A 27,294-nucleotide genomic window follows, 5' to 3' on the forward strand; every position below is an offset into this window, starting at 1 on the left:
ACCATTAGTAGTATTATGACCACCACTCTCAATACAGTATAGTATTGAGCATCGCAAGCGGGACTGGGGTTGAATTTGGAGAAAACAGTTTTGCTTGTGTTCACAGAGAGCACAATTCCTCAATGGTGGTTCTCTTCGATTAATGGGACTCAATTCTCTCTCAAGGACCGCACCAAGCACTTCGGGGTAGTCTTGGACACCAAACTGCAGTGGAAGCACAACGTAGAAGAAAAGCTAGCAATGCTTAATATGCATGTAAGCAGATGCTCGGCACAACCTGGGGACTCTTTCCCTCTCTCAAACACGGGTCTTACACAGGTATTGTAAGACCAATTCTCCTATCTACGGTGCAGTAGTATAGCGGACCGGCGTACGGATATTCATATGCCGAAAGTCAATGGAAAGGGCTCTTGAAAAGTTTCAAGTGGAATCAACGTTTTCGAGCCAAATTTTGTTCAGCAATGAGGCCTATTTCAAAGAGCAACCTGAAGAGATTCAAGATTTCATCCAGAAAAAAACGGTTTTGTGTGGTATGTAGGCAATCATCGGTTGATATTTCTTCAAAAATGATGCCGGTAAGAAGATAACCGTTAATGGCAATCGCGCTATGATAACCGACTATTTGATATCTAAAATTGAAGCTCGTGATCAATCAATAGATATATTATGAGAACTCTTCGGTGAGTAGATAATAGAGACCAGTCGATTGGTCACCAAGATCGTATGATATCATACCGTTCGACTTTTTCGAGTTTTTTGGGGATATGTAAAGTCTAAAGTCTATGCGGACAGTCACGCTTCGATTCAGGCCTTGGGGCAAAACACTACGCGTGTCATTCGCCAGTTACCAGACGAAATATTTAACCGAAATGTCATTGAAAATTGGACTCAACGGATGGATCATCTGAGACGTAACAGCCGGCAACATTTGAAAGAGATAATCTTCAAGGAATAAATGCCAACGAATGTTCTTTCGAATGGTAATAAACATTCCACATTAAATTTGAAGTTTCCGTGTTTTTTCTTTAGAAAAGTTGGGAATCTCGCAGTGGATCACTTTTTATTATTATAAACCATTATGTATCTCTTAATTAGTATCGAACACGGCAAAACTTAATAGAGGATACTGTATATGTCAGTGCTTTAATAATGTTTTGAGAATTTTAAAAATTTTAATTACAATACCGAACAGGGTTGCCATTTGTGTTTATAATTTATTTTTTTAAGTAAATAAATAATTCAGTAGGTTTTAACTAAAAATCGAATCTAAAGAAATATTATACAATATATGAAAAATATATTTTATAGAGTTGCCACCATTTTCGAAATGTAAGAAACTTTTGTCCAAAGTAAAATAAGATTGAGTAAAGTTATCAACTAATGCTAACAATACCGTGCAATTTTCCAACAATTTCTTAAAGGGTTGCCAAATCTAAACAATTTGGAATATTAGTTGTGCCATTATGCCGAGACGACTGTCAAGCGAAAGATTATGCTAACCGGCGTATTTATGCAACAACGAAATTAATGAAAATAATAAATTTTCCTTAAATCAACTAACAACAGATTTCAACTGTAAATGGCAAAGATGGCCACAACAACATCAGTGACAACAATAACAATAACAAAACAATAAATCCAACTACACGCAAGTTGGTAATAGCAATGAAATAATCAATCGGTCACGGGGTCACTGGCAATACAGGGGCAAACAACTACAACAACAATAATACGAAAAAAATATAACTGACGTCTGTGCCACATTACACATACACACACATGTATGCATACAAACAATCCGCAATGCGGTATTTCTACAACTCGCCACGGATGCTTTACATTTAATTGGCGCGATAAAAGGCAGTAAATTTGCGATTAAACGAATGAAGCGGGAAAAATGCGCAGCTAGAACAGCAACAGCAACAACAACAGCAACAATGAGTACATCTGCAAAAACGCATTGACTGATTAAGAAGAAGAAGTGTAAAAAATGCAAATGAAGAATAAAAATTCACACTTGAAGCATACAAGTTTTGTGGCAGCAACATAAATAACCGTGGCATGCATGAGACGAGAAACAGCAACAACGTTAACTGAAGAAAAATAACAGCAACGCGGATTAATAAAGAACAACGCACGGCTGGAGTATGCGGTAATTGCAGTTGCAGCATCAACGACAACAGCTGCCAAGCGCATCACGGCGGCAGGTGGCAGTCAAGTGCTTAATTGTTGCTGCAGCAAGCATGCATATGCTTGAATTCGTTGTTGTTGTTGTTTGGTATTTTTTGCATATTTGTTTGCGCCACCGCGTGGTGTCACTTGTGGACTTGCCACTGATGTTGGTGCTATTACTATTGTTGTTGTTAAGATCGTTGTTGTTGTTGTTTTTAGTCATTAACGCGACGACGCTGCAGCCATGACGTAGCTAACAGGTATACACACACACATAAAGAGGTGAAGGTTGCCGACAGGCGCCACAATCGTCAGCCACCACCGACCGGCCAGCAGTGACAGATGAGCGCTGTTTGTGGCAAACAGAGCGTTGCTGCCACAATGATGCGCGTCTTGAACTTCAGCATACAGTGTATGCAAACAGTGCATAAATGTGTGTGAGGAAAAATAATAAAAATGAAATAAATTGCGATAATAAAAAAAATTGCAGTGAAAATGTTGTGGCATGTTAGTTGCACGTGTGTTTGTGTATGCAAGTGTGTGTGTGTGGCAATTACATGGTAAGCTATTATGGCCGCAAACATGCAACAGATGGAGTTGAACGGCGTTGACGCAATGTGACCAATAAGCTCAAGGCGATGCCTAAGCGGCAGCTATGTGTGTTTGTGAGTGCACTTGTACAAAAACAACAAGAAGATTGTGTAAAAAAATAAATAAGAAAATATTGTACAATAAAAAAAACAATAAACAGAGAAATATACAATTTTTAACCACTAATAAGCTTAATGAAAATATTAGAGGTGTACTTTAGAACATCACGCAATGCTGACGCTCGTGAGCGCTGAGAAGTATGCAATGGATTCGTGTTTTTCGAAAGATGATGTGTGAAGGAGTTTGAGCGATTTGTGTTTCCTATAGAATAATGGATGCGGAATCGTTGAAAATGTTGCAGAAATGTTTTGGAAAATCAACTTTATTGCGATGCCAAGTATTTTTGTAGGACGAAGCATTTAATGAAGGCTGCGAAGTCATCGAAAGCCTGCCTCGTACCAAACGTCCAACCACCTCTGTTAATATCATCGAAAATGCTGTAGAAACAAGGGCTTGAAAATCGTCATTTTCGCATCAGAGAGATAGCAGAGGATCTCAACATATCTTATGGATCAAATCAATACATTTCGGTTAAAGTTTTAGGTATGTTTTGGTTAATTTCGGTTAAAGTTTTAGGTATGTTTTGGTTAATGTTTTATGGTATGTAGGTAAAAGACCTGAATATTTTGTAAACATGACGTGTTGTGTAGTGGTCGGAAAATGAGTGTATGAATGTGATATTCATTTCATCCAACACTCTAGCGAATAGTGCTTCAAAAATTAACAGAAACCGAAAAAACTAAAATATCTGGAAGACTATCCCAGTCGTGGTGCATAACAAGTGTGTGGAAAATTAGATTAAGTGTAGCCAGTACTTGCATTGATTGTCGTTTTTTGTCTGTCCGGGCCAAATTTGATCAGATGTATTAGTCACAATCAAAATAATTTTCCATATTTTAAAATATATAGTATATCTTTTCCCGACGTTTTGACATTCATTCTAACAAGTTAGTTGTTTTGTTTTTTGCTAAAAAATGCTAAACATTACAATTTTTTAATTGCCAAATCTAAAACAAAACAATAGCAGACACTGACCACTCAGTGATTAGTGTGGCATAAAAAATATTGAAAATCTTTTAAATATAAGCCCGAACTATTTAATTTTAAACACCAAATTATAAAATACTTCACGTAAAGAAGAAAGTAAAAAAATAAGGAATGTTAAAATTTCGGGATTACAAAATTTGAGTCGCGAAATTTCGGGATCCCGATATGGAATATTTAGTCCACTAAGCGAAATGGAAAAGGTCAAAAATTAAAGAGAGTTAAAATTTCGGGATTAAAAATGCAAATCCCGAAATTTCAGGATCCCAGTCTGGGAAACGCGAAATGGAAAAAGTTAAGTAGAGTTAAAGTTTTATAGTTTCAAAATACGAATCCCGAAATTTTTGGATATAGATATGGAAAAATGAAGAAAAGTAAAAAATTAAAGATAGATAAAATTTCGAGATTACAAAACGCAAATCCCGAAATTTCGGGATCCCGATATAAAAAATTTAGAACATACGCGAAATGGAAAAAAATAAATATTGTTTAAGTTTCAAAATTAAAAATGCTAATCCCGAAATTTTGGGGATCCCGATGTAGAAAAATTAGAATAGTAGGTATGCGAAATAAAAAAATGTAAAAAATTAAATTGTATTAAAGTTTTGGTATTACAAACCAGACGGAACTTAAGATATACAAATTTCAATTTTATTTTTCATGTTTAGATTTGTATCAGCTGCAGTCTGCAAATATACTCGTAAGTAATAATTATTTCTTGTCTAATTTTTTCAGTTTTATTTTACATGTTTCGATTTCTTTCAGCTGTAGTCTGCAAATTAAAATGTCATACATCACTTGGTCCAATGTACATATTACATAATCGCATTTGTTGTTGTTTATTTTATACTATTGTTTTAGAGCCTTCAGAATTTATTTCGATTTCTATTTTTTATTGTAGACGCAATTTGTGTTTTTATGCTAATTGCCTACTCGCCATATCAGCTGCAGCACACTAAAACACTGTACTAAACATACATACAAGTATGTAAATATGATAAGTGTTGTTTGTGTAGGTACACATATTAACTTGTACTTATTTGTGCATAGTTTTTCAATATTTATTGGTTGCTTAAATCATTTTGCTTTTTGTTTTTGGTTTTATTTTATCATCAGCCATATTGCCGTGAATATTACTGTTGCTGTAATTGTTGTTGTAGCTGCTGCTATTACTCGTGGTATTGACACTGTTCGTGCTTAGCATTTTCACCAGGCAATTACAAGTAGAAACTACAACAAAACAACAACAAAAATACAAAAAATCGAAAGAAGCAATGACAACAAACGACACCAAGCAGTTCAAGTATCCTCCGCGCACATCCGTTGACATGCGACAATCGTAGCAGTGACAACGACGACAACAGTGCATGCAAAAATATACATAATAACAGCGCGCAACAGCTTGGAAGTCTCAACAATTGTGACAACAATAGACAATTGGCATTCGACGGCACTTGGCAGCGTCACAATGCTGCAGTGCTTCATACAAAGGCGAGTGTTTATATGTGTGTAGGTATATACCAAAGCAAAGTGTATAGCTTGGTGCGGGAAGATCCACTAAGAGACCCACCAAAGATGTTAGCAGCGACAATTCTTATCACATTGCGCACAAAATGCGTTTAGACACACACGTATACATACATATGTATATATACGCATATAAACACACAGCTTAATATGTTTGCACACACACACATGCATGTACTGTGAGATTTATTTATTGTCAAGTGTTTATTTATTGCTGCTTTGGCCACATAGTCGCTGCTGTTGCTGCCTTTTACTGTTATTATTATTATTGTTGCTGTTTTTGTTGCTATTGCGTATAATGTCATGGAATTCATTTCGCTTTCATTTGGCGGTTCATTCATGTCGATTTGGTAATGATCTTCAATTGCCGCTTTTGAGCTTGCCCGCCGCAATTTGTTGTCGCCAAATTTATGATTTCCAATTGCAATTTGTTTCCATTTTTTGCTTTTGTGCGAGTATTTGAATATTTTTCGGAAATGAGGACAATTTTTGGCGATGTTTGTCACATTAGGTTAGCGACAATGGCTTGCATACGGAATGGTGTGTTTTAAAGATTTGTTTATTTCGTGTTGTTTTCGTAAAGTTTAAGTAAAGTGTATTAGAGATTTGAGTGAAATGATGCTTTTTGTTGTTGTTAGTTGGTATAGGTCATAAAATCATGGCAAAGAAGTAGGGCCAAGTTTGCTTCCAGTTTAAATTAAGTTTTAAAGTATGCAATATACTTATACATACATGTATATACATACATTGTGACAAAAAAGTACCCGAAATTCAAATTCAAATTCCCTGGATATGATATGATGATGATTCAAAAAAAATTTATTTTTCTAAGTTTGTAAATCTATCCTTAATTACAATGCCAAATATGAGTGCGATCTGTCTACCAGTTTGTTTACAGCAACTGCTTGAGTCGGTACACCTCAGTAGTGCGTTGCGATTTTTACAATGGATAAAAATATCGAACTCAGAATTTGTCTCAAATTTTTATTTCTAACCAAATTTCCTGTGCGGAATCGTGATTCAGTTTTATCAAAAACACAAGCCTACACGTGGTACAAAACCTTCAGGACGATCGATTCAACGATGAAGACATGCCTCCTTCTGACGACCTTTCAAATGTCGAAATTTCTAGCGATTTTGTTGGATATTTGGTTATGAAACGCGTTCTTGGTCGACTCGACCCGATAAATTGATTTTTTTTTCAAAACAAGTACCGTAAACAGGTCTATTTGGACACGCTTGATAGTACGAATTCCGATCACACATTTATGGCGAGCATTAAAAATTCCGATGAGACATGAGTTTATGAGTTTGACATGCTAACAAGTCAATAATCACCGGAATAGAGGGGAAAAAACGAGCCGAAACGAAAAAGAAACTCCAAAGCCGCTCAAAAATCAAGGTCTCGCTCTTTGCTTTTTCAATATTCGTGGTTTGGTGCATCATGAATTTGTTTCGGAAGGATAGATGGTCAACAATGAGTTCTATTTGATCGCGTTGAGGCCGGAATTGTGAAAGAACAATTCATTGATTTTGCACGATGATAATGCACCATCGCATCGAGCCACGATTGTGATTTAAAGCCAAAATCAATGAATACTATCGATCATCCATCGTATTCACCAAATTGGCTCCGTGTGATTTTTCTTGTTTCCAAACTGAAATTGCCGCTCTGTGGAACCCGTTTTCAGTCTATCGAAGAGATAAACAAAATTAGCTGCAGGAGCTGAAGGCCGCCCTAAAAAGTGCTTATGAAAAGTTTTTTGAGGACTGGAAAAATCGTTGGCATAAGTGTATTACATCTGGTAAGAATTACTTGAAGACGATAAAATAAATATTGATGAATAATTAAATATTTTGCGTTTTATTTACCTTTTCATGGTACTTTTTTGTCGTAATGTATATATGTTCGGACACTAGTTTTACTTTTTTACACAATAGCAATTATATTCTTAATTATTGCTAATTCAAAGGAAAGGCTTAAGAACGTTTTAGGAACAAGCATCCAACAGATGTTGGAAGAAAAAAAATTGTAAAAAAATATATGGTGCCCCTTACCACCCTGACCACTATGTATCCGAGAGGAATTGTATCCCCCTTTCTGAGTATGTATAAAGACAAACACTGCTATACATACATTGGGTTGTAAAAAAAGTCTTTGTATTGAATCAATTCGTGTGGCACCCATACACCGAGCTTCTTAGTGACTCCAAGCTTCTTCAAGTGGTTTATAACGGTTTGATGACTACTATGCCGGATATATATATGAATGCAATCACTTAAATATCACTTGGGATTTGTATATATTTTGCGTGTTCCAAATCAGAAAAATTGTATGAAACACCTGTTTGGTCTGAAATGCTTTATGTCATGTGTCCGAGAAACTCAAAGCCACTGAAATAGTTTTAGTAAGGTATTATGTTCTTTACGCAAACAAAATTTCATATTCTTCGTTTTTCAAGCTCAGGAACTAGCAGAAGCGGTAAGGTTTTCGAAATAAACAAGAGGACTTTGGGATCTATTTATTGCTTTCCTTTAAAGGGTCTTCGTTTTTTCGATATATAAAATTTATTTATTATTGGAATTTCTGTATATATAAAAAGTTAATAAAATATACTTATGTAGAAGCTTATATAACTAGTGACTACTCGGACTAAAAACTTTGCCAAATAAGTCACTAACCTCCGTTGCATATTACGTAATAAAGAATACCCAATACTCGATGTGCCGTCAACGGCAACGCCTACACAGCACGTCTTTACTGAATATACAAACAGTGAAACTGAGAACGGAAATATTAGAAAAAAATAAATAAAATTATTACAAAAAAAAAAATTAAGTACTAAAAACTTGAAGAGTTAAGTAACGAACAGAGTATACGATTTTCAACGAAACAAAAAAATATTTGAAAGTCTCAGCACTGTATAGTCGTAAATAGTTGACAAACAAAAATCAAAATGAAAATTTGGGAAAAAAGTTTTGTAATACAATCGAAGACAAAACGTCAAAAACTCGCTCAAAAAGTGAAAAATATTGAATATTTAACGATTCGATTACACGAAAGAAGCTACGAAGTGACTTTGGTTAGCCATCGCAAATGTCAGAACAGAAGCAAGATGCTGAGAAGAAGATACCCACACCACTAAAATACGCATTTGGTGGGACGGCAGCAGTGACTGCGGCTTGCGTGATGCATCCTTTAGATTTGGTAAAAACACGCATGCAAGTTGCTTCCGGAGGTGGCGCCAAATCAGCCAGTCCAATTGAACTGCTGAAAGCGGCGGTTAAAAACGATGGCATCGCTGGCCTGTACAAGGGACTCAGCGCTTCGGTATTACGACAGTCAGTGTACTCCACCACACGTATCGGCGTCTACACAAGTCTAACGGAATATTATCACGAGTTGTATAAAACAGCGCCAACAGTGAATGCCACCGTATTGATGGCAGCCTTCGCGGGCGCAGTTGGTGCCTATGTCGGCACACCGGCTGATGTGGGCTTAGTGCGTATGTTGACCGATGCCCGTCTGCCGCCAGCAGATCGGCGTAACTATACGAGTGTTTTTAATGCGCTCTCACGCATTACCAAAGAGGAGGGTGTTCTGGCGCTTTGGCGTGGCGCTGTGCCGACTGTGGGCCGTGCAATTGTCGTGAGCATTGCGCAACTGGCGTCTTACACGCAATTCAGGCATTTGGCGAAGTCGCAGCTCGGCATGGGTGACGGTTTTAATTTGCATTTGGTGGCGAGTATTGGTTCGGGTCTGTTGACGGCGACCGCATCATTGCCGGTGGATATTGCCAAGACGCGCATACAGAATATGAAAATGATCGAGGGCAAGCCGGAGTACAGGGGTATATTGGATGTGCTGGTAAAGATTAGTAGGAAAGAAGGCTTTCTGGCGCTGTGGCGTGGTTATACGCCTTATGTTTTACGTGTTGTGCCCACAACTATTTTAATTTTCATTATTTTGGAGCAACTCAATACGGCATACTTTAAATATGTCTTGGGTGAGGAGTATAAATCGAAAATTTAATGACGAGACTTATTCTATTGTTGTTGTTATTTATGTGTGTGCTGATGTATGTAAGTGAATTTGTGACTGTGCTAAGTGTGTAAATAGAAAATGTTGACTTTCCGAATGTCTTTCTTTTCTGACCTATTTTTGCTATATCTCTTATATTCTTACTGTATAAAAAATGTAGGCTTGCTTAGGAAATGAGAAGAAATGTATGGCCTTTTTGTGTATTCTGTTAAACTTTATCTTTCCCTTGATTATTACTTTTAACCTTTTATATTACTTTTAATTTTTAACTGTTAATTTTAATTTTATTTTAAACTTGAATTTTGATTTTAATTTTAATGTTTTTTTTTTTAATTTTAATTAATTCTTAATGGATTTTAATTTTAATTATAATTTTTATTAATTGCAATTTTCATTTAATTTAAAAATTTTAATTATTATTTGAATTTCAAAATTTCTTTTAACCTTAATTTTTACATTTATTGTTAATTTTAATCTAATTTAAATTTTAAGATTTTGATTTAATTTTTAATTTTAAACTAATTTTAATTTTAGTTTAATTTTAATCTCAATTTTAAATTTTATTTATTTCGATTTTAATTTTAACTCTTAATTTTGGTTAAAATTTTTATATTTTAATTTTAATTTCAGTGTCAAATTTAATTCTAATACTTAATTTAATTTAGTTGTATTTTTGATCTTAACTTTATTTTTAATTTTAAATTTAAGTTTAATTAAATTAATAATAATAATTAATTTAAATTTAAAATTTAATTTTAATTTTAATATAAATTTTATTTAATTTTAATTATAATTCCATTTTGAATTTGAATTTTGTTTTTGATTTTGATTTTAATTTTAATTTTATTTTTAATTTTAGTTTTAGTTTTAAATTTAATTTTAATTTTAATTTTAGTTTTAAATTTAATTTTTCAATTCAAATTTTATTTTAATTTTAATTTTAACACTTAATTTTTATTTAATTTTTTATTTTGAGGTTTAATTCAAATTTAATATTACCTCTTAATTTTAATTTTTATTTTCATCAGTTCAGTTTAATTTAAGTTTAAAAAGTGAAAACAAAAATGACCCACTGTCATCAAACGTCATCGCCACTACACGCTACTGTATTGCACTGCTGCGTGCGCGTCCTCACGATTGACTTGTTTATGATTATGAGTAAGAATTATTTTACTTCATTCATTTCATTGTCTTTTCCTTATGTTATCGTCAGACCAAAATTTATAATTCGCACACAAAATTGTGTGTTGTTATACAGCCATTGTTGTTGTTGTTGCTTAACTTCAAAATTACATTTAGTTTTGTTATTTACTTCTCTGTTGTTCGCCATATTTTAACTTAAACTTTTTGTTGCCAAATATCCGCAGGGCAAATGAAAAACTGTGATAAAACAGAAGCAAGTGAGCAGAAGAGGAAGAACTGTTATATACATATGTACATACAAACATATGTATATAGTATGTATGTGTGTGTGCGAGTGTTTTTTGCATGCCAAATAAAGCGCACTTCATAAAAATTCAATTCAGTTCCCAATTGCTTTGGTGTACTCGCGTGTACCCACTCGTACGCGGCACCAGCTTGTCAGCTGGCAAGTGCTTTTCAGAAGGTTACCGTTGTGTATGAAAAGGAGCAGTTGTTGCTACTATTTACAAACTTGTACAGAGATATAAATACAAGTGTATGAGATAGTCGGCGCGCATTATGGCGCTGGCGCGTTGTGGGTCTATGGAGCTCGCGAGTGGTGCCGTATTCGGTGTTGAGCCGCTTTAAAAGTTCGCTACATTTCGGGCTGCACTTAAGCGGATTAATGCAAATTGAGTTAACACTTTTGACTTGGCGAGCAATCATTTTATGATTTCTTGCCACTTTTGGCATTAAGCATAATAATTAATAAATAATTCACTCTACGAATCGCTAGAGATTGTACAGTGTTAAGAATACTACGAGTGCGGGTGGGTATTTGTATCCAAGCACTTAATTTATTCTTTTTTTTTGGTAAATTTATGACTAAAATTAGGTATACATACAAGTATTTGCACATAGATTCTTAAGTATCAACCTGCATATTAAGTCAGTTTGTTCGCGAAAGTTCTTTTGTAAAAATTGTATAAAATGGTTTTTTTATAAATTGCTTTCAAGTTTTTTGTAATTTTGGGCTTTAGTAGGGTTCGTAGAGGCAAAATTCTATTTTTATCTTAAAAATTTAAAGTATAGCTCGTTTTTGGCGCTTAGCTTATGTAACAAATATTTCATAAATATAAGGAGAATTGTAGAGAAAGGGTTGGGTGAACGAAATTTAATAAACATTTTTTATTATTCACATATTTTTGGAAGTCAAAACTTGCATATAATTAAATAGACACATTTTAGAAATTTATTCTTTAATTTTTTTCTTATTAGGTGACAAAAGTAGGGCTGAAATGCCAATGCAGTAAACTAAGGCTATGCACACAGTAACGAAATCCAAAGCCAAATTTAGGGCTTTAGGCTACCATACATAATCTCTACTCGTGCACCCGCGTCGAGTGCCCAAGGCAACGTGAGCAACTTTGACTGAGATACGGTAACTATGTCGAGTGGAACTCAGAGTCATGGCAAAGAGAGTGGACCCTCGATGAAACTACTCCGCGTTATTCGGGCTCAAGAAGATTGCATCACCAGGAGGGGTGGCTACAGGAGGGCATCTGTTTTGGAGCTAGCGGCTCGCTATAGAAACGGGATCTACGAAACTTTCTCCTTAGCTGGGGTTGCGCCGCTTGGCTTGGGACCCGTTACGTAAAAATGCAATTGCAATGAAAGGAAGACGAAAGCTTCGGAATATAAGTCTAGAGATCAAAGGCAGAATAAGTCTTGCAAACAGGCTTTACATTGGGATCAGTATGCAATTGAAAAGTAGATCTCTCGCTCGCATTATTCCCGTCCTATTTTACGGCGCAGAAGCATGGATGTTGACGCACAGAGATGAGAAAGAGAACCGCTCTTCGCACGATATTTGGGGCCGTCCGTGTGAGCGATGAATATTAAAGAATATGGAACTACGAATCGTTTGAACTTGGCTATAGTATAGCACATCCAATGAATGCACTGGTTAGGTCCTGTCGTTCGCATGGAAGATGATGCGCCAGCGGAAAGCTCCTCGACTCGAGATCTAATGCAAGCAATGGTAAGACCAAGATCATAGCGACCTGTCTGCACTTGGAATAAACAATTGAAGAATAATATAGTAGTTTCTAGATCATGTTGCAAAGTAAGCTTTTGTCAAAAGTAAGGTCGCGTAAAATGTTCGGAAATAATAACATTTAAATATTAGAGAAAGAAATTTTTAAAAATTCTTGAAATTTTAATGAATAAAAAAAAAGTGATAACGGCTCTCTAAGGCACAAAAGCCATCAATCCAAATATCGTAAATTTCTTAAATAATCTTTCATAAGCATAAACTACTTGTATCAATATATTTTTTGACCAAAGCTCGCTTGCAAAAAACCCACTGTAAAAATCGGCGTAAAACCTGTTCAACGTACGGTATTTGGAAAATCAATATGCGTCGAAAAATAAACCCGTTATAGCAATATTTATTTAAAACAACTGCACCGTGTGAATTAATGAAAAAAAATTAAATAAATAAAAAACAAATTGGTGGCAATGACCTACCTTTGGTACTTCAGCATGGCGCGTGGCAGCAGAAAACTGCCATTCTCCGACACCTCGTTTGCGCTACCCTTCTTCGCATGCACCGACGCTAGTTCTTCGGTTGGGGCGATGGCACCTCCTCCACTGCCACCCTCTGGGCTGGTGCGCTCCACATCCGCCGACGGCGACGCATTGCGCGAACGCACCAAACGCACACCGAAGCGTTGCATGTATGTGTAGGTCAGTTCGCCGGCAGGTTGCGGGCGACGCTTATAGCCCACGGCATCAGTATTATCCACATCGTCAGCAATGCTGCTGCGTGGGCTGTGTTGACTGCCGCAACCGCTGCTGCGCCCGCTACTGCTGCTGTGTTGAAAGCTGCTGCGTGTGCTCGGCGTCGACGAGGCGATGGACGAGGCGCCGCGATAAATCGTCTTAAGCGTATTGTGTGGCTTTTGTAATTGTTGTTGTTGTTGATTATGACTATTGCTGCCACCAACAACGGGCGGTACTTTTGTGGCAGTGATTGCGCTTGCATGTGTTGCAACAGCAGCAGCCGAAACACCGACTACCTTGTGGACACCCATCTCCTCTATGGCTTCGTTGTCCTTATCATAGGGATGGATTGCGTCGAAATTGTATGAGTTGAAGTACGCCTGCTCGCGTGTGCGCTTCATTTTGGCAGCCTCTGAGGCGTAGTCATCGAACTCGGCGACGTTTTTTGTCGCCTGCGCGGGCTTATTGCAAATCGGCATTTTGTTGACAGTGGCGGTGGCGCTGTTGGCAATGGCAGTGTTGTTGTTGTTGCTAGGCGTTTTGGCGCACGGGGGCGTACCCTCAGCTGCTATGTGACACGTTGACTCTGTCTATGATTGTGGTGGCGGCGGCAGTGCCTGCTTTATTGGCGTGCCGTTGGCTGTGAGTGCAGCGTGCGCGCGTCAGGAACACAGAACTGGTGGAAATTTTGTTAAGGTTTTTGTTGTTGCTACAGCTATTGGCACACAGTTTGGTTTGCGCGTTTAACTGCAATTAAATGGTTGAGAGGGAGAGAAATATGGTTATTAGAAAATATTTTGCAAGTTTATTTTCGGAAAATCTTAATTAGTCGTGTGACTGCGGCGCGTCATTAATTTTTATTTTTTTTTTTGTGCATCGAGTAAGTGAATAATAATAATTTTTGCCAAATTTGCGCTTTATTATCATTGAAAATCACTTTTTTTGTTGCTAATTCCTTTCATTCATTTCATTTACTTCGCGAATAATTTCACTTAATTGGCCAGCTGCGCGATGGCGCTTTACGTTTTGTGGCCAAGCGGCTTAGCTTGTGTGCGTTTTTATTGCAGCATTAGCGTGCTCCAAGCCGTTTGACGGACTAGCGCTCGCCCGCTAATGCTGCTGGCTACAAAATCCCGTTCGGCGCGCAAACATCCGCCTGCCGTTGAGTCAGTTTTTGTGCGAATTTCAGCAAGCGTTTCTGAACTGGTTTCTGGTTGCGGCCGAAATGGATTGTAAGCCCAGAATGTGCACAATTGCCAGCGGCTAGTGAAATGAGTAAGCGCATGCGCACATACAAACATATATATATGTAACTAACTGTAACTTTTTCACAGTTTAATTGATATTTTTGCGCTTTTTACTTTTCAGCGAGCGTGTGCACTGCCAGTAAAACGGATATGGTTAACTTCCCATAGACGTTGGGATTTTGTAATTTATACGTTCGCTTTTGCTATTTGGCGTAGTTGTTGGCATGCAGAATTCTTTGTTGTTCGTTTTTTGAAATCACTCTTTTATTTTTTCTCTCCAAAAACTTTGAACCGTATTTGTATAAGGCATGCAAAGAGTTTTATCTATTTTTTAATTGCTTTTACTTCCAATTGCAAATTTTATTTGGCTTTCACTAATAAATGTGTAATAAAAAGATTCTGTACTTATGAAAATTAATTGCTTTAACAGTATTTTTTTATATATGAAAATGTTAAATAGCAAGCAACAGGTTTGTCACATTATAGAAAACAATTAAAAAAATTAAAAATTAATTAGAACTTTGTTGGGTAAAACAAATTCTTTTTTATTTAAGAACAAACAAACAAGCCGCAAAAATCGGAAACTTTTGCATATGATAAAACAGTTGAGATAAAAGAGAGTGTATACAAAAAATGTCATATATTTATTATTGGTTTTCAAAATTTCGGTGCATTTCATTTTTCAAAAATACCGAAAAAAGTAAGAAAAATCAAAATAATAATACTCAGCTCGACCATATAAACCCTGTGTCAACTTTTGTTAGTCAAGCTTTGATGAGAAGTTTTTCAAGTCATAAAAAAGCCTTCAGAGATTTAATATTTCTGATCTGTTTTAGCACTCTGCCAATTAGAATTCCCCTAAATCACTTTGCTATGGCGGCCGCGAGTGTAGAAAATGAGAGAAAGAGAGCACTTGCTACAATGGTATTTAATCTAAGCATTAATGCTCATTTGTTGTGACTCAATGCATTTCTTACTATATACTCGTAGATGAAGGAGTCGGGGGACTATTCTAGACGGGCCGGAGTTCTCAGGGTGCCATATAAACAGAATCCACATTTCTAAGTAAAGATTTCATGAGAACCTTTTCAAGTCAGAAAAAAGCTCTTAGCGATTTGGTATTCTTTTGTTTCGATTATGTTTCATTACGATTTCGATTTGTACCTAGCACTTTCTGAATGAGAGTCCCACACCTGGCTTTAGAATCTAAGCATTTTTAATGGTTATTTGTTTGGTTCGTTGTGATGCAATTCCCTTTTTACCATATAGATGACCAGTGAAGGAGAGAAGAGGGATATCGCGCATAATTACTATCGGACCCAGACTTCTCAGAGGGGTCTGGAGCTGTGCAGCAATATTTTGCAGATTTTTTTCTCGAACAATTACAAGAACAAGAATTTGGGTCATAATATATATTATATAATAACCATATGAATTTTTATACTAGTTACTATGAGTAACAAATAGTAAGACTTTGCCCATAATTTTAAAATTTTTAATTTATTCTTCTATGTCCTCCTCAAATTGATCCCCCTTGGTCCTAATACACTTGTGCCAATGTTTTTCCCAATCTTTGAAACAGTTGTTAAAGTCAACTCCTGAAATAGTCTTCAATGCGCGTAGCGATTCGCGATTAATGGCTTCCATTGATCCAAAATGGTATCCACGAAGAGGTCGTTTGAGATTGAGACGTCACATGGAGCCAAATCAGTTGAATACGGAGGTTGCGGCACGATATTGGTTGAAAATTTGATGAAAAATTCACGAAGAATCATTGCATGCGTCAGTGTATTCTCCAGCCCCTTTTACGCATAATACTCAAATAGTATTCCTTGTAGACAATTCGGCCAGTCGGAACGAATTCCGAGTGCCCCGCATCTGGAGAATCGAAGAAAACTGTCAACATAATCTTGATTCTTGACCTGCTTTGACGTGTTTTTTGGGGCTTCCGCTCACCTTTTACGCGATATTCGACCAATTGATCATCTGTTTCCGGGTCAAAAGCATAGATTCAAGATTAATCGCCAGTAATACGTTTCATGATATGCAGTCAGCCGGAAAGCATTGTTTCACAGACGTTAAGACGTCAAATTTTCAAAAAAATTGCGTGATTTTGGAACCAATCGTGCTTTCACTGTTCTTAGACTCAACAGAGCTTTCGAAATGACTTTCACTGATCCACATCGATACCTGTAAGATTTCTGACGTTAATCGTCGATTTTCAAGTACTAATTCCTAGTATGTGTTGTTAAATAATAATTGTCGGAAAGATTGTAAAATAATTCCAGCATAAAATGGTTTACTTTTTACATTTTCTTCAAATTATCTTCCCACTTTTCAGTCCCTTCCTATCTGCTAAAAAATTGCATTAATAACACTCTTTATGTTTTGTTATTATTCATTACGAATAAATATATTTTAATTACAAACAATTAAGAGGCACAAAAAAAACAAAAAATAACTTTCCTATACTCAAACAGCTCTAAAGAGCTTTACTAATTGATCGTTTTTACGATTTTATTAGACTCATATCCGATTTGATTAATAACTCTTATGGCGGCCGGAGTCAGTCGTTGACATTTTTTGCATGCCATTAGCATTTTAATTGCACTTTCTAGTATTAACATAACAATAATTGTCGCAAGGCATTCACAGCTCTAAGCCGTGCTAAGCTGGTGTTGATTAGAAAAAAATTAAGCCAAACAAATAGCAAAAAACGCAGCAAAAGCAACAAAAGTAACAAGCAAATGCAAACTGGTTGCTATGAAGTGGACAACATTTCAGGCTCAAACGGGCATTTTTTACCTACATACATACATACACATATAGGGTATATAGCACACATGTGGCGAACCCAATGTCCGGTTCAAGAATGAATTATATTTAAGATATGATCACAATTGCTTTTCAATGAAACAGCAAACTTGTATGGCAAAGTGAATTATTTTATTATGCAACACATTTTACGTCAGATCCTGGGAAAATTGCAAATGCTGCAAGCGGTATTTGGTTTTGCTTGGGTACTTTTTATAGTGCTTTGATTGATGTTGGGGTATTTACATCGCTCAAGCGGATTTGCAGAACTTTTCTGTGTAGAGAGGAAGGTGGGTATGTTTTTTAACACATTTTTTTTTATTAAAAACTGATCGCATGCTTCAATAATGAAACAAATATTTTCTAGTATGCTAAATTACTTTAATGTAATTGAAACTGCTTTTTTCAGAATGGTTGTATTTTAGATAAAATGGATTTAGTGGTAATAGTGATTTAAACTTTTTAGAGGAATAGCTAATTTTCTTTCTTTAGTTCCGGATGCTACTTCTATAACTCTTATCTTTGGGCTAGTGTAAATTACTTTTTATTGAGGTAGAGTCCATCTTACAGTTCTTGCTACATATATTTATATAAATATAGGTAGAATATTTTCTATAATCCAAATACATGAAACTCCGTTTTTTTCCAATCCTGGATATATGAAATGTTGTTACAATTAAAGTGTTTTGCTCATAAATTGAAAAAATACGATGGTAGTCTCTTCATCACAGCTGATATGTCAGCAGATGAAATTCCGCCCCTTTTTTGTTTCAAAAACTGAAGAAGTGGTTCGCTGATAAAATAAATGTGATAAAGAAAAGGAATTATCAGTGAAATAAATCTTTTGTTGTAATTTTTAGAAAGAAATTTTAAGTAATTGATAAAAGATGCCTTAAATATATGGAAATATTTTCAAAAATATTATTGAGAAGTAAATCCTCTCTCGACGAACAAAGATAGATCTCCGTCCTACTAAAGGTTCTGCAGAAGATTTCTTCGCGCATTAGCAACTGTGAATACCGCAGTCGATGGAACGATGAGTTGTAAGCGACATACGACGATATTGACGAATTTAGAGACAGCGGTTCGCTGACTAGGTCATGCCGTCCAAATGAATGAAAACACTCTAACTCTAAGAGTAGATGTAGTGCCCGCCCGCAGGGCCGGGTGTAGAAGGATCTGTCTACACTTGGAATCTCCAAATGGCGCCTAGCAGCGGAAAGGAAAAACGACTGTCACGCTGTTGTAAACTTGCTGATACTTCGTAAGCGGTATCTTTGCCAATAAAGAAGAGTAAGCAGAATTTCTCCACGCTATGGAAACCGAATTGCGGATAATAAAGGAGTCAAAAATTGCTCAAAACCCATTTGGAATCGTTTAAATAAGGCTGGATACAAAAAAGAACTCGGCGTTATCGTAGACCGAATTTCGAAACAAAATCGACCCATTTCTAAAGCGGATGGTTTTTGGTGATGAAAAGTCGCTCGGCGCAAATGATGGCCAAGCTAGTATTGATGGTGAGGAAGGTTTTCTAACTATAAGCAAATTTTTACGGAATTTTTTGATAACATCTGTCGGAGAAATGGCTCGGTGAATGAGATGCATTTTTTCATTGGCAGACACGATTTCTCATGTTTGGATCATCTGAAACACAAAAACCCAATTTATTCTTAAAAAGTACGTGATTGGTTATCGTCCCTACTAGAATCATGAAAAAATTTGAATAAACCAAAAAATAATTAACGTTTTTTTTTTTTTAATTTTTCCATGCCTGTTTAAAGAAGTGTGTTTTGAGAAAAACGCTTTAAAGTCTGAGGCACTGAAAAAGCATACAAAGCAGTTCTACATAAACGTTGGAAAATTGACATACCCCTAATTATTATTTTTGTGGTTTTTTCGATATTCCAATGGTAAAATGGATTTCAACATTAATTCTAAGAGTATAAAGGAACAGAAAATGCAAAAAAAAAAAAATTGAAAAAAGACCCTTAATTCGGATCACAATTTGATCAACTAAAGATACTGAAGATAAGAGGATGAAGTCTGTTCCAGTCTGTCGCGTGTCCTGACGCCAGGCCACACATCGATAGTGACTCACTAGAAGCTTGGTTGGGATGTTCTCATGCTGGCATTATATAGTTTGGACTTGACAGCAAGTGATCACTCAATGTTTATTTTTATGGCGAATGATTTTGCTGGTGAAAAATAGCTTTGGGTGAGATTTTGTTTTCGTTGTTTATTTTGGTCACTAAACAGGAGGGTGTCTACGGGTGTGATATTATAAAATTACCTTGGAAATGTGAGCAAATAATCGAATAACGGTGTTATACAACAAATAACTCTTTATTGTTGAATTATCTCAATGAAATGAGAATACTTTAGTACTCCAACTCGGTGTACCTATGAGATAAATGTTTACACTGAAAAAAATCTGTTTACAAAATAGCATTGCGTGCACTCAATTAAATCAAAACAACTGCAATGGACGAAGAAATATCGATGACTACTGCAATGATGCATCTAATTTGCAACTAATTCCATTGCACAGCAGAAAAACGACAACAACAACAAGTGGAATGCAAACTAATGATTAATGGTTGGTGATTTAAGGAAATTGTAACGCAGTGGAAAAAGATTGTCATTGCATGTAATAAGCTTGAATAAAAAACAAAATTTATGAAATTGACGACAAAAATTTAAGAAAATTAACAAAATAAACACGATTAGAGTAGAAAAACACAACAACAACGAACACAAAAAATGCACCGTACAAAAAGCCAACACGGCACAAAAAGAAAAATAATGCTGTAGCAATAGGCAAAACTAAACACCAAGCAGCAACAATAACAACAAGAGCAACAACAAAATGCACTAAGCAAAATGCTAAAAGGCGTGTGCAGCAATGCAACTCTTGACTAAACAAAGAAGCGAAACGAAACGTGAAAAAGGTCTCAACTATTGCGGCAACACAAAAGCCAAAGCTAAACAGCGCCAACAAAAACAAAAATAAACAAGAGAAAAAAATTGTGGCAAAAACAAAGAGCACAACAATTGATGTGGCAGGCAAAAGCGACAGCAAAAAGTGGCAACAATCAAAAGCTGTGTCGAGGTTGCGCGCAATGATTGTTATGCTGCTGTATGATTTGTTTTTGTTTGTTGTTGTTGTTATACTGCTGGCTGCCACCACAAGCGCTACTGTAATTATGTGCGACTGCGCTGTGGCAGCTTGACTGTTGTTAGCCATGGTTTGGCTACGTACAATTGCTGTTGTTGTTTGTGTTGTTGCAGTTGCTGTTGCTACTGTAAACGGAAATTACCGCATCATTGCAGTCGAACCGACAATCAAATGCTTCAAACGAGTGCTGTGCGAGCGTCGTTGCTGTGCGCTGGCATTCTTCGAATGAAACCAAAAATAGCAAAAACAATAACAATACTTGGTTGGTAAGAGTCTACAGCATACATAAGTTGCACGAAATCGCGAAGAAGCGCACAAGCGGCAAAAATTGTGAAGATGTTAGTAGTTAAATATATGTTTGGAAGAAATATACGTGCACAAGAAATACTATAATGATGAATTAAAGATGGAAGAAGAGGAAGAGCCCTTTATGGTTGCGCAAAATTGATGTTGCAAGAGCAACATCTTCGTTGTTAAAAAATAAATGAGGCAATAATTGAGTATTTGCAGAAATTCATATATATCAATGATTAGTATTTTATGAAATAAACAATTTTTTTCGTAAATTAAGGTTATAATATTTACAATCTTGACAGAAATAATCTTTTATTAATACTACTTGGAAAAAAAAATTGGAGAGTTTTTTGGAGAATTTGGTTTTATTAAGGTTCTAACATTTAGAAACATCACAGAAATAAAATTTTTAATAATACTACTTAGAAAATGTTTGTGGAGAGTTTTTTTGGAGAATTTGTTTTAAGCGCATTTTAGGCCTTACTATGCTAAATTTATTACAATTTATATTTAACATACAGTTAATTTCTATTTTGCAATTAGTTTTCGTTTTGGAGACTTATCAAATATCTCACATATAAGATAGAATGAAAAAAGAACCTCAAATTGTGATATCCTTAGCCCCATAAAATGGAATTACATATGTTCATCAATTTAGTTGGCGTTTTACATTTTTTGAAAACAATTACTTAAATTCCTTGGAGAATTTAAATACTGAAAATTTTTCGCTAAAATGTTGTTAAGCAAACCAATATAGATTGTTTTGCAAGTTTTCTTAAAAGATGTAATTACTTTTTAAGGCATTTCATATTTTACATATTTTTGTAGAGATTTGTTTTTTTACTGAGAAAAGATTAAATTTTTTTTTATTCTTATTTTTGGAGGTTCTATAATTATATAACACTTGTAAAACATAAACTCTTTAAAGTTTAAAAGTGGAGAATTCCGTGGAGACTTTTCTTTTTGTAATTTATTGTTTGTTTTTATGAAAAATTGGAAAATTCGTCAAAACCTACCTTAAAAACGTAGTTTTTTTTAGCGTACTTCATAGTTTGAATATTTTTGTAGAGATTTTTGTTTTTATTGAGAATGGACTAAATTCAATATTTCTGCAGGTTCTGTAATTACATAACATTTGTAAAACAAAAACTGTATGAAATAGGAAAAGTGTAGAGTTCCGTGTAGACTTTCGGCTTTTAATATATTGCTAGTTTTGCAATTTCAAAATTAACACAATTTTTGAGGATTTTATTTTTTTTTTGTGGAATATTCTATAGAATTGCCCTCAGAATTTTGTAGACTTTCTGTATTACACTAAAATATAGTTATTTTAACCTAGAATAGCCGATATTTTGTAAAATTTATTTGAGTATTGAAATTCTAATTATTGAAAATTTCTGTGTAGAGTTAGTTTGAACATTCTAAGAAAAGAACAGGCACTTAACACACAAAAAATAATTTATGTTTTTCAACTATTTATAATATTAACATAAAATAAATAAATAAAATTTTTGTGTAGAGTTTTCTAAAATTTTTGTATAGTTTTCAGCTTTGTCACTTAGTTGAATATAAATGAGTTCTCAATTTCATTTTATATTTAAAGACGAAGCTTTCTGTTATTGGAGAATTGATATATATTTTTAAGTACAAAAAACCTCTCCACTAATTTCAATTCAAAACTAATTTCAAGTCTGGACATCCATATGCAAAAGAACAGAGATTGCATTCATTCACCTCATTCGTTCATTTAAATGTTAATTTTACCAAATTATTGTCACCATGCAAATGTTGGTGAGTTTCAATTGTCTCCACGACACTGACAGTATTGAATTCCCTCACACAATTTGCTTGATTCGATGCGAAAGACAATGCCAGACAAAGCGTGAGGCCCCTCCGGGCTACAAAGTGTTGTGAGCAAGTAAGTCAACATACACGTCAGGGCTACCTACTTGATAGGTCATTCACTGATTTGCCCGCCTGACTGTTCTGCCGACTGCTTTGACTAATGATGTGGCGCAAAATAGAAAGATAAACACAAATTTACAAGGAAAATATTAAAAAATAAACAAAAAACGCTAATATATGCAGATAGAATGGTTATTTGCTGAGACACTAGAATCAAGAAAACTAAGAAGCAAAAGAACAAGAAAAAGAGGAAGAAGAAGGAGAAGATGGTGTTGGTGCTGCTACAGGGCGATCGTTGCTTTTCGTAGTTAGGCAGTGATATTGAGAATTCTTGCGCTGTCAACAGAGGAAGCGATCTGTCAGCCAAGTGTCTCTAAGTGTGTGCGTATTTTTTTAGCTCGGAGCATTGTCGGCACGCGACTTCTTCTAGACAACGTTGAAATTTGAATAATTGAGAAATAATTTGCGTGTGTGCTAAAAATTAAGCGTGTCAAATGTTTTATGAATGGCAGAATGGTTGTTAACTTATGGCCATTAATACCTACAAAATTAAAAATAATCATAAATTTGTGGCGTTGAGGAAAAAGAGATTCTTTTGGTGTTAATTTTTGCATTTTTTCGTATGTAAGTCTTTCCACGACAGAGCTTTTAATTTTTATATTTTGCTGATATTAACTATTTTCTGGAACAAAAAATTTTTAATGGCACACGCTTATTTCTTTTCCTAAAAAAATACTTACAAAACGATAAAGAATTGTAATTATTATTTAATTTATTAGTAGAAATATTTTTTCATAGGTTCCATGTGTCTCTTATGTATGTAATATTAAAATAATTAATGTAGTCAGATGTGTCACGCTAAAAAGTATGCTACTGAAACTGATTGAATGTAGGAAATTGCGTCTGCCTACTAAACAATGAATCATTTCCACAAAACTGAGAATCCGCAAAAGAATCCGCTTGGGAAAACCAAAAATTGCTCATCAAACATTTTCTTATAGAATTCTCTTAACATTGTATGAATCAATAATTTTTGGCTGCTTGTTATTAACATATTAGCATCCGGGTGAGGATCATGTGTCAGATGTAGGTACTCCAAATATATGAAAAAAAATATGGGGAATTCTAGCCAAACTTCAATTCAAACTTGTAAACTAGTATTTGTGCCAAATTTCATGTCCTTATCCCTGTTGACGCATCAGATATTTTAAAACATCAGTGTGATGCCTTTAAAAATGGCGGTGTTTAATATTAAAAGTGGGTGTGGTTTCAGCTGCTCTTAATTTCAAAATTGTCGCTTGAAGGCATTACGTAAATGCTTACAACTAAATTTAGTTCAATTGCTAACCGATCCACATTTAAATCTGTTTTATTCTTATTAACTTTGGTTGGCAAAAATCCCGGCTGAACCCTACCCAAGGGTGCCGACTGGTTATAGATATTATACCGATGATGGAACTGGCAATAGTTCGACTCTGTTGTAGTTGGGAGGTATCTAGCTGTAGCGCAGCATTCAAATGGAAAGTCATCCTACGGTAGGGGATACAATAAGATCTAGACCAAGGTGTCATGTGGATTGTGCGGAAGATCAACCTGTTTGGTTGGTTGGTAGGGGAAGCCTTAAATAGCTCTGTCTCGAATGCAGCTTACGAATACCTGGATCAAGGTGTCCTGCGTCCTGTGCCGAAGATCAACCTGGTTGTTTGGTTCGTAGGGGAATTTTTAAAAGCTCGGAGGTTACGGATACATAGCGCTCTCTGCTATAAGATAGCCTACACTCATGGATCTAGATTATGAAGCTGAACGACAACAATATTAAAATATCGAATGTTCAAAGGAGTCCGGCTCTTCTCGAAAAAAACCGGAGGGAACTAGTTGCTCTGCGAAGAAGGTTTTTCATATAGGTCGCCGAACATATGAATATTTGATTTATTCAGCGAGTTGAAAATTCCGTATGAAATTACCAACACTAAACTTAGCAGAGCAAAGGAAGAGGAAGACCTCCACTCCGTAGACCAGGTGGAGAAGGACGTGGCTTCGCTTGGAATCTAATTGGCGCCACCTTGCGAAAAGAAGAAACTTCTGGGGCCTGTTGTTAACTCGGCTATAACCTCGTAAACAGTTTCTACGCCAGTAAAGAAGAAGAAGAAACTTAACTATTATTCACAGGTTAGGTTAGGTAAGGCCAATAAACCGCCCATAGACCAGTCTGGTTCTCTGCGATGCGAGATGGATTTCATTTGCTAAGTACAAGAGGAGTAGTCACTCTGCGACTTCACTATCGATACCTCCTCTAGTGTATCATACTATGGGAATCCCAGATGTTTACAGTGTAGTCTTGGCAATGCGGGACAAGTGCACAAGAGAAGTTTCATTCTTTTCTTGGTGCTCTGCTTGAGGAATTTACTGCAGTCTTCTCGATCTGTACTGTTATTTATAACAACAAAAACAGTTTTTATATACACAGATAAATATATAGACGAATATTCACGTAAAAATGGTTTTCATAAAATTCCAGTGTAATTCTCACCTTGTTTATAATTAATTTTGTCGGCTAATCTTTTGATTTTTTATTAATTTCTTAACTACACGCACAGAACTTCGAAATTACAAGAGCTAAACACACTTATGTACGTATGTATTTTTGTGTATATACAAACATATGTATTACATACGTATTAAAACATACATATATACGTTTTAAAATAGACAATAAATAATCACACGCGCCGGCACAAGTTAGCGAATCAAAGTAGATTTAAGACGAAACCCGCCTCTATCACAAGCACTTCGTGTTATCAAATAAATTTACGCGATTCTACTGAGACTCTCACGCTCGATAGTTATTTCTACCACCACACGTATTTCGGCCTCGTCTACACAGTTACACGATCAGAAGTGAACTGACGACGCACGGCAGAACTTTTTCCCGCAAATCATTGAACGCTTCATTTCTTAACAGTTTTCGGCGAATCTGGGTATTTTACATACGCACGTACATAAATAAATACAAACAAACATACAAATATCAAAATAAATGAATTAATAATGAATAGAGAAATGTTGAAGTTTACAGCCAAACCGGCACCAGTTGGTACCACCGGTGATTTGTGTCGACACATGTAAAAACCCACACTATATCGGCATAACAACAATATGAGCATACTATTATACATATGTATATACATACATAGGTATATATTTAGCATCACTCGTGTGATGACGCGCAGCAGATGAGTAAAAGTTATTAAATTCTTTGTGATTGGCATTTTTTTGTTGTTGTTTGAGCGGCACACTTCTGCGCCAGAGGAGATACAGTTTAAGCGCTTAATCACGTGGTTTGCTACCAAGCGCATACGCACACATATTTATTTAATAATGACACCGTCTTCAACTAGTTAAGACATCTCGTAGGGGAACCCTATAATTATGAGTTTAGTAGAACCGTTTGTTTTCGTAATGAAATTAGCAAATTGTTGTTACTTGAAAGCTTTTAATACTATTTGACCCAATTTCCTTTCACATTCGCACCACAGCAGCGTTGCTTTTGGCTAGATTTCTCAGCTGTCGCTGGCGAACAGCTGGTGTTTTTTGTGCGCGCTTTCGTTAGCTAAGCATAAAAGGCAATACTTAAGCCACATTCACATGTACATACATGGTCTCAGTGAATTTTAAAAGTCAAGGAAACAGCAGCTTCTGTGGCGTGGTCGGTGAAAAAGTTTAATGAATTCGCATTAGTAAAATATGCGCTGAAAGTGAGAGGTAATCGACATTTGCGGTGGGGAAATACGCTTAACGAGATAAATCGTTCGCTGTCACAGGTTAAGGGCTCATAGGGTTATTAAAAATATTTATTTATAGAATAGACGTCACTGGTTTTATGGTGCTCCAATAATTATTTGAAGAAAGAGTAATTATGAGAGATAGTTATTCGAAAGTGGAAATTTGAAATTTATTTAATTTTTTTTATTTTAGAAAAATACTAGTTCTTTCAGGGCTTGATACCAGGTTTTATATATCACATTTTTAATTTAACTAGAAAACGGAGAATGCAGTTTTCGCAAGCTGGTACCATTAGAGGCACATTGAAAATTGCTCGGTTGAGTTTTTGAATTCGCGACAATCACGATATTTGACCACCGAAGTGAAGCTGAATGTTATATATAGAATACCACAAGCTTCAATAATCTGTTGAAAATCTTTTGTGGAGCTTGACTACTGTAGATCAAAAAATGGTTCTGGTTAGACTATATTTGTTAAAGATGAATAGTTAACGTGATGCCAGGCATTTTCAGTACCAATTGGCAGTGCGGAATGGTCACACTAACCACCTTCGTAGGGTTCGAGGCCCATCTAAAATTTCTGCCGTCCTTTATGTCCGGCATCCGGTTACAATGACACTCCACATTCAACTGACAAAGTGTCAGTTCTTCCCGCATTCGGGTTTTGAACCACAACCACCACGATACTTACTCGCACTCATGAGTAGGTTGGAAGGAACTCCAGCGCTCCTGCTC

The 27,294-nt window shown here is 35.7% G+C and overlaps 2 protein-coding genes across 3 annotated transcripts in view; one reads left to right on the forward strand and one right to left on the reverse strand.

Annotated features, from left to right (window-relative positions):
- The window catches only part of LOC105229187 (uncharacterized), a 226,675-nt gene that overhangs the window by 55,310 nt on the left and 144,071 nt on the right, over window positions 1-27,294 (reverse strand). For both annotated transcript variants that reach the window (XM_049453426.1, XM_049453425.1), the window contains one exon: window positions 13,088-14,089. In XM_049453426.1, coding sequence (XP_049309383.1) covers window positions 13,088-13,821 — 734 coding nt within the window. In that variant the 5' untranslated portion in view covers window positions 13,822-14,089. The remainder of the gene's footprint in view (window positions 1-13,087; window positions 14,090-27,294) is intronic.
- Window positions 8,325-9,748, forward strand: LOC105229132 (mitochondrial 2-oxoglutarate/malate carrier protein-like). The gene has a single exon (XM_029551483.2). It carries the CDS (start codon window positions 8,492-8,494, stop codon window positions 9,425-9,427), a length of 936 nt encoding a protein of 311 aa, XP_029407343.2. The 5' UTR covers window positions 8,325-8,491; the 3' UTR covers window positions 9,428-9,748.

This window comes from Bactrocera dorsalis, chromosome 3 (assembly GCF_023373825.1).
Source record: "Bactrocera dorsalis isolate Fly_Bdor chromosome 3, ASM2337382v1, whole genome shotgun sequence".
Classification (NCBI taxonomy): Eukaryota; Metazoa; Arthropoda; class Insecta; order Diptera; family Tephritidae; genus Bactrocera; species Bactrocera dorsalis.

Bases quoted from the DNA above. Each gene is read 5' to 3' on its own strand.
- LOC105229132 (XM_029551483.2), top strand. From the start codon at position 8,492: ATGTCAGAACAGAAGCAAGATGCTGAGAAGAAGATACCCACACCACTA.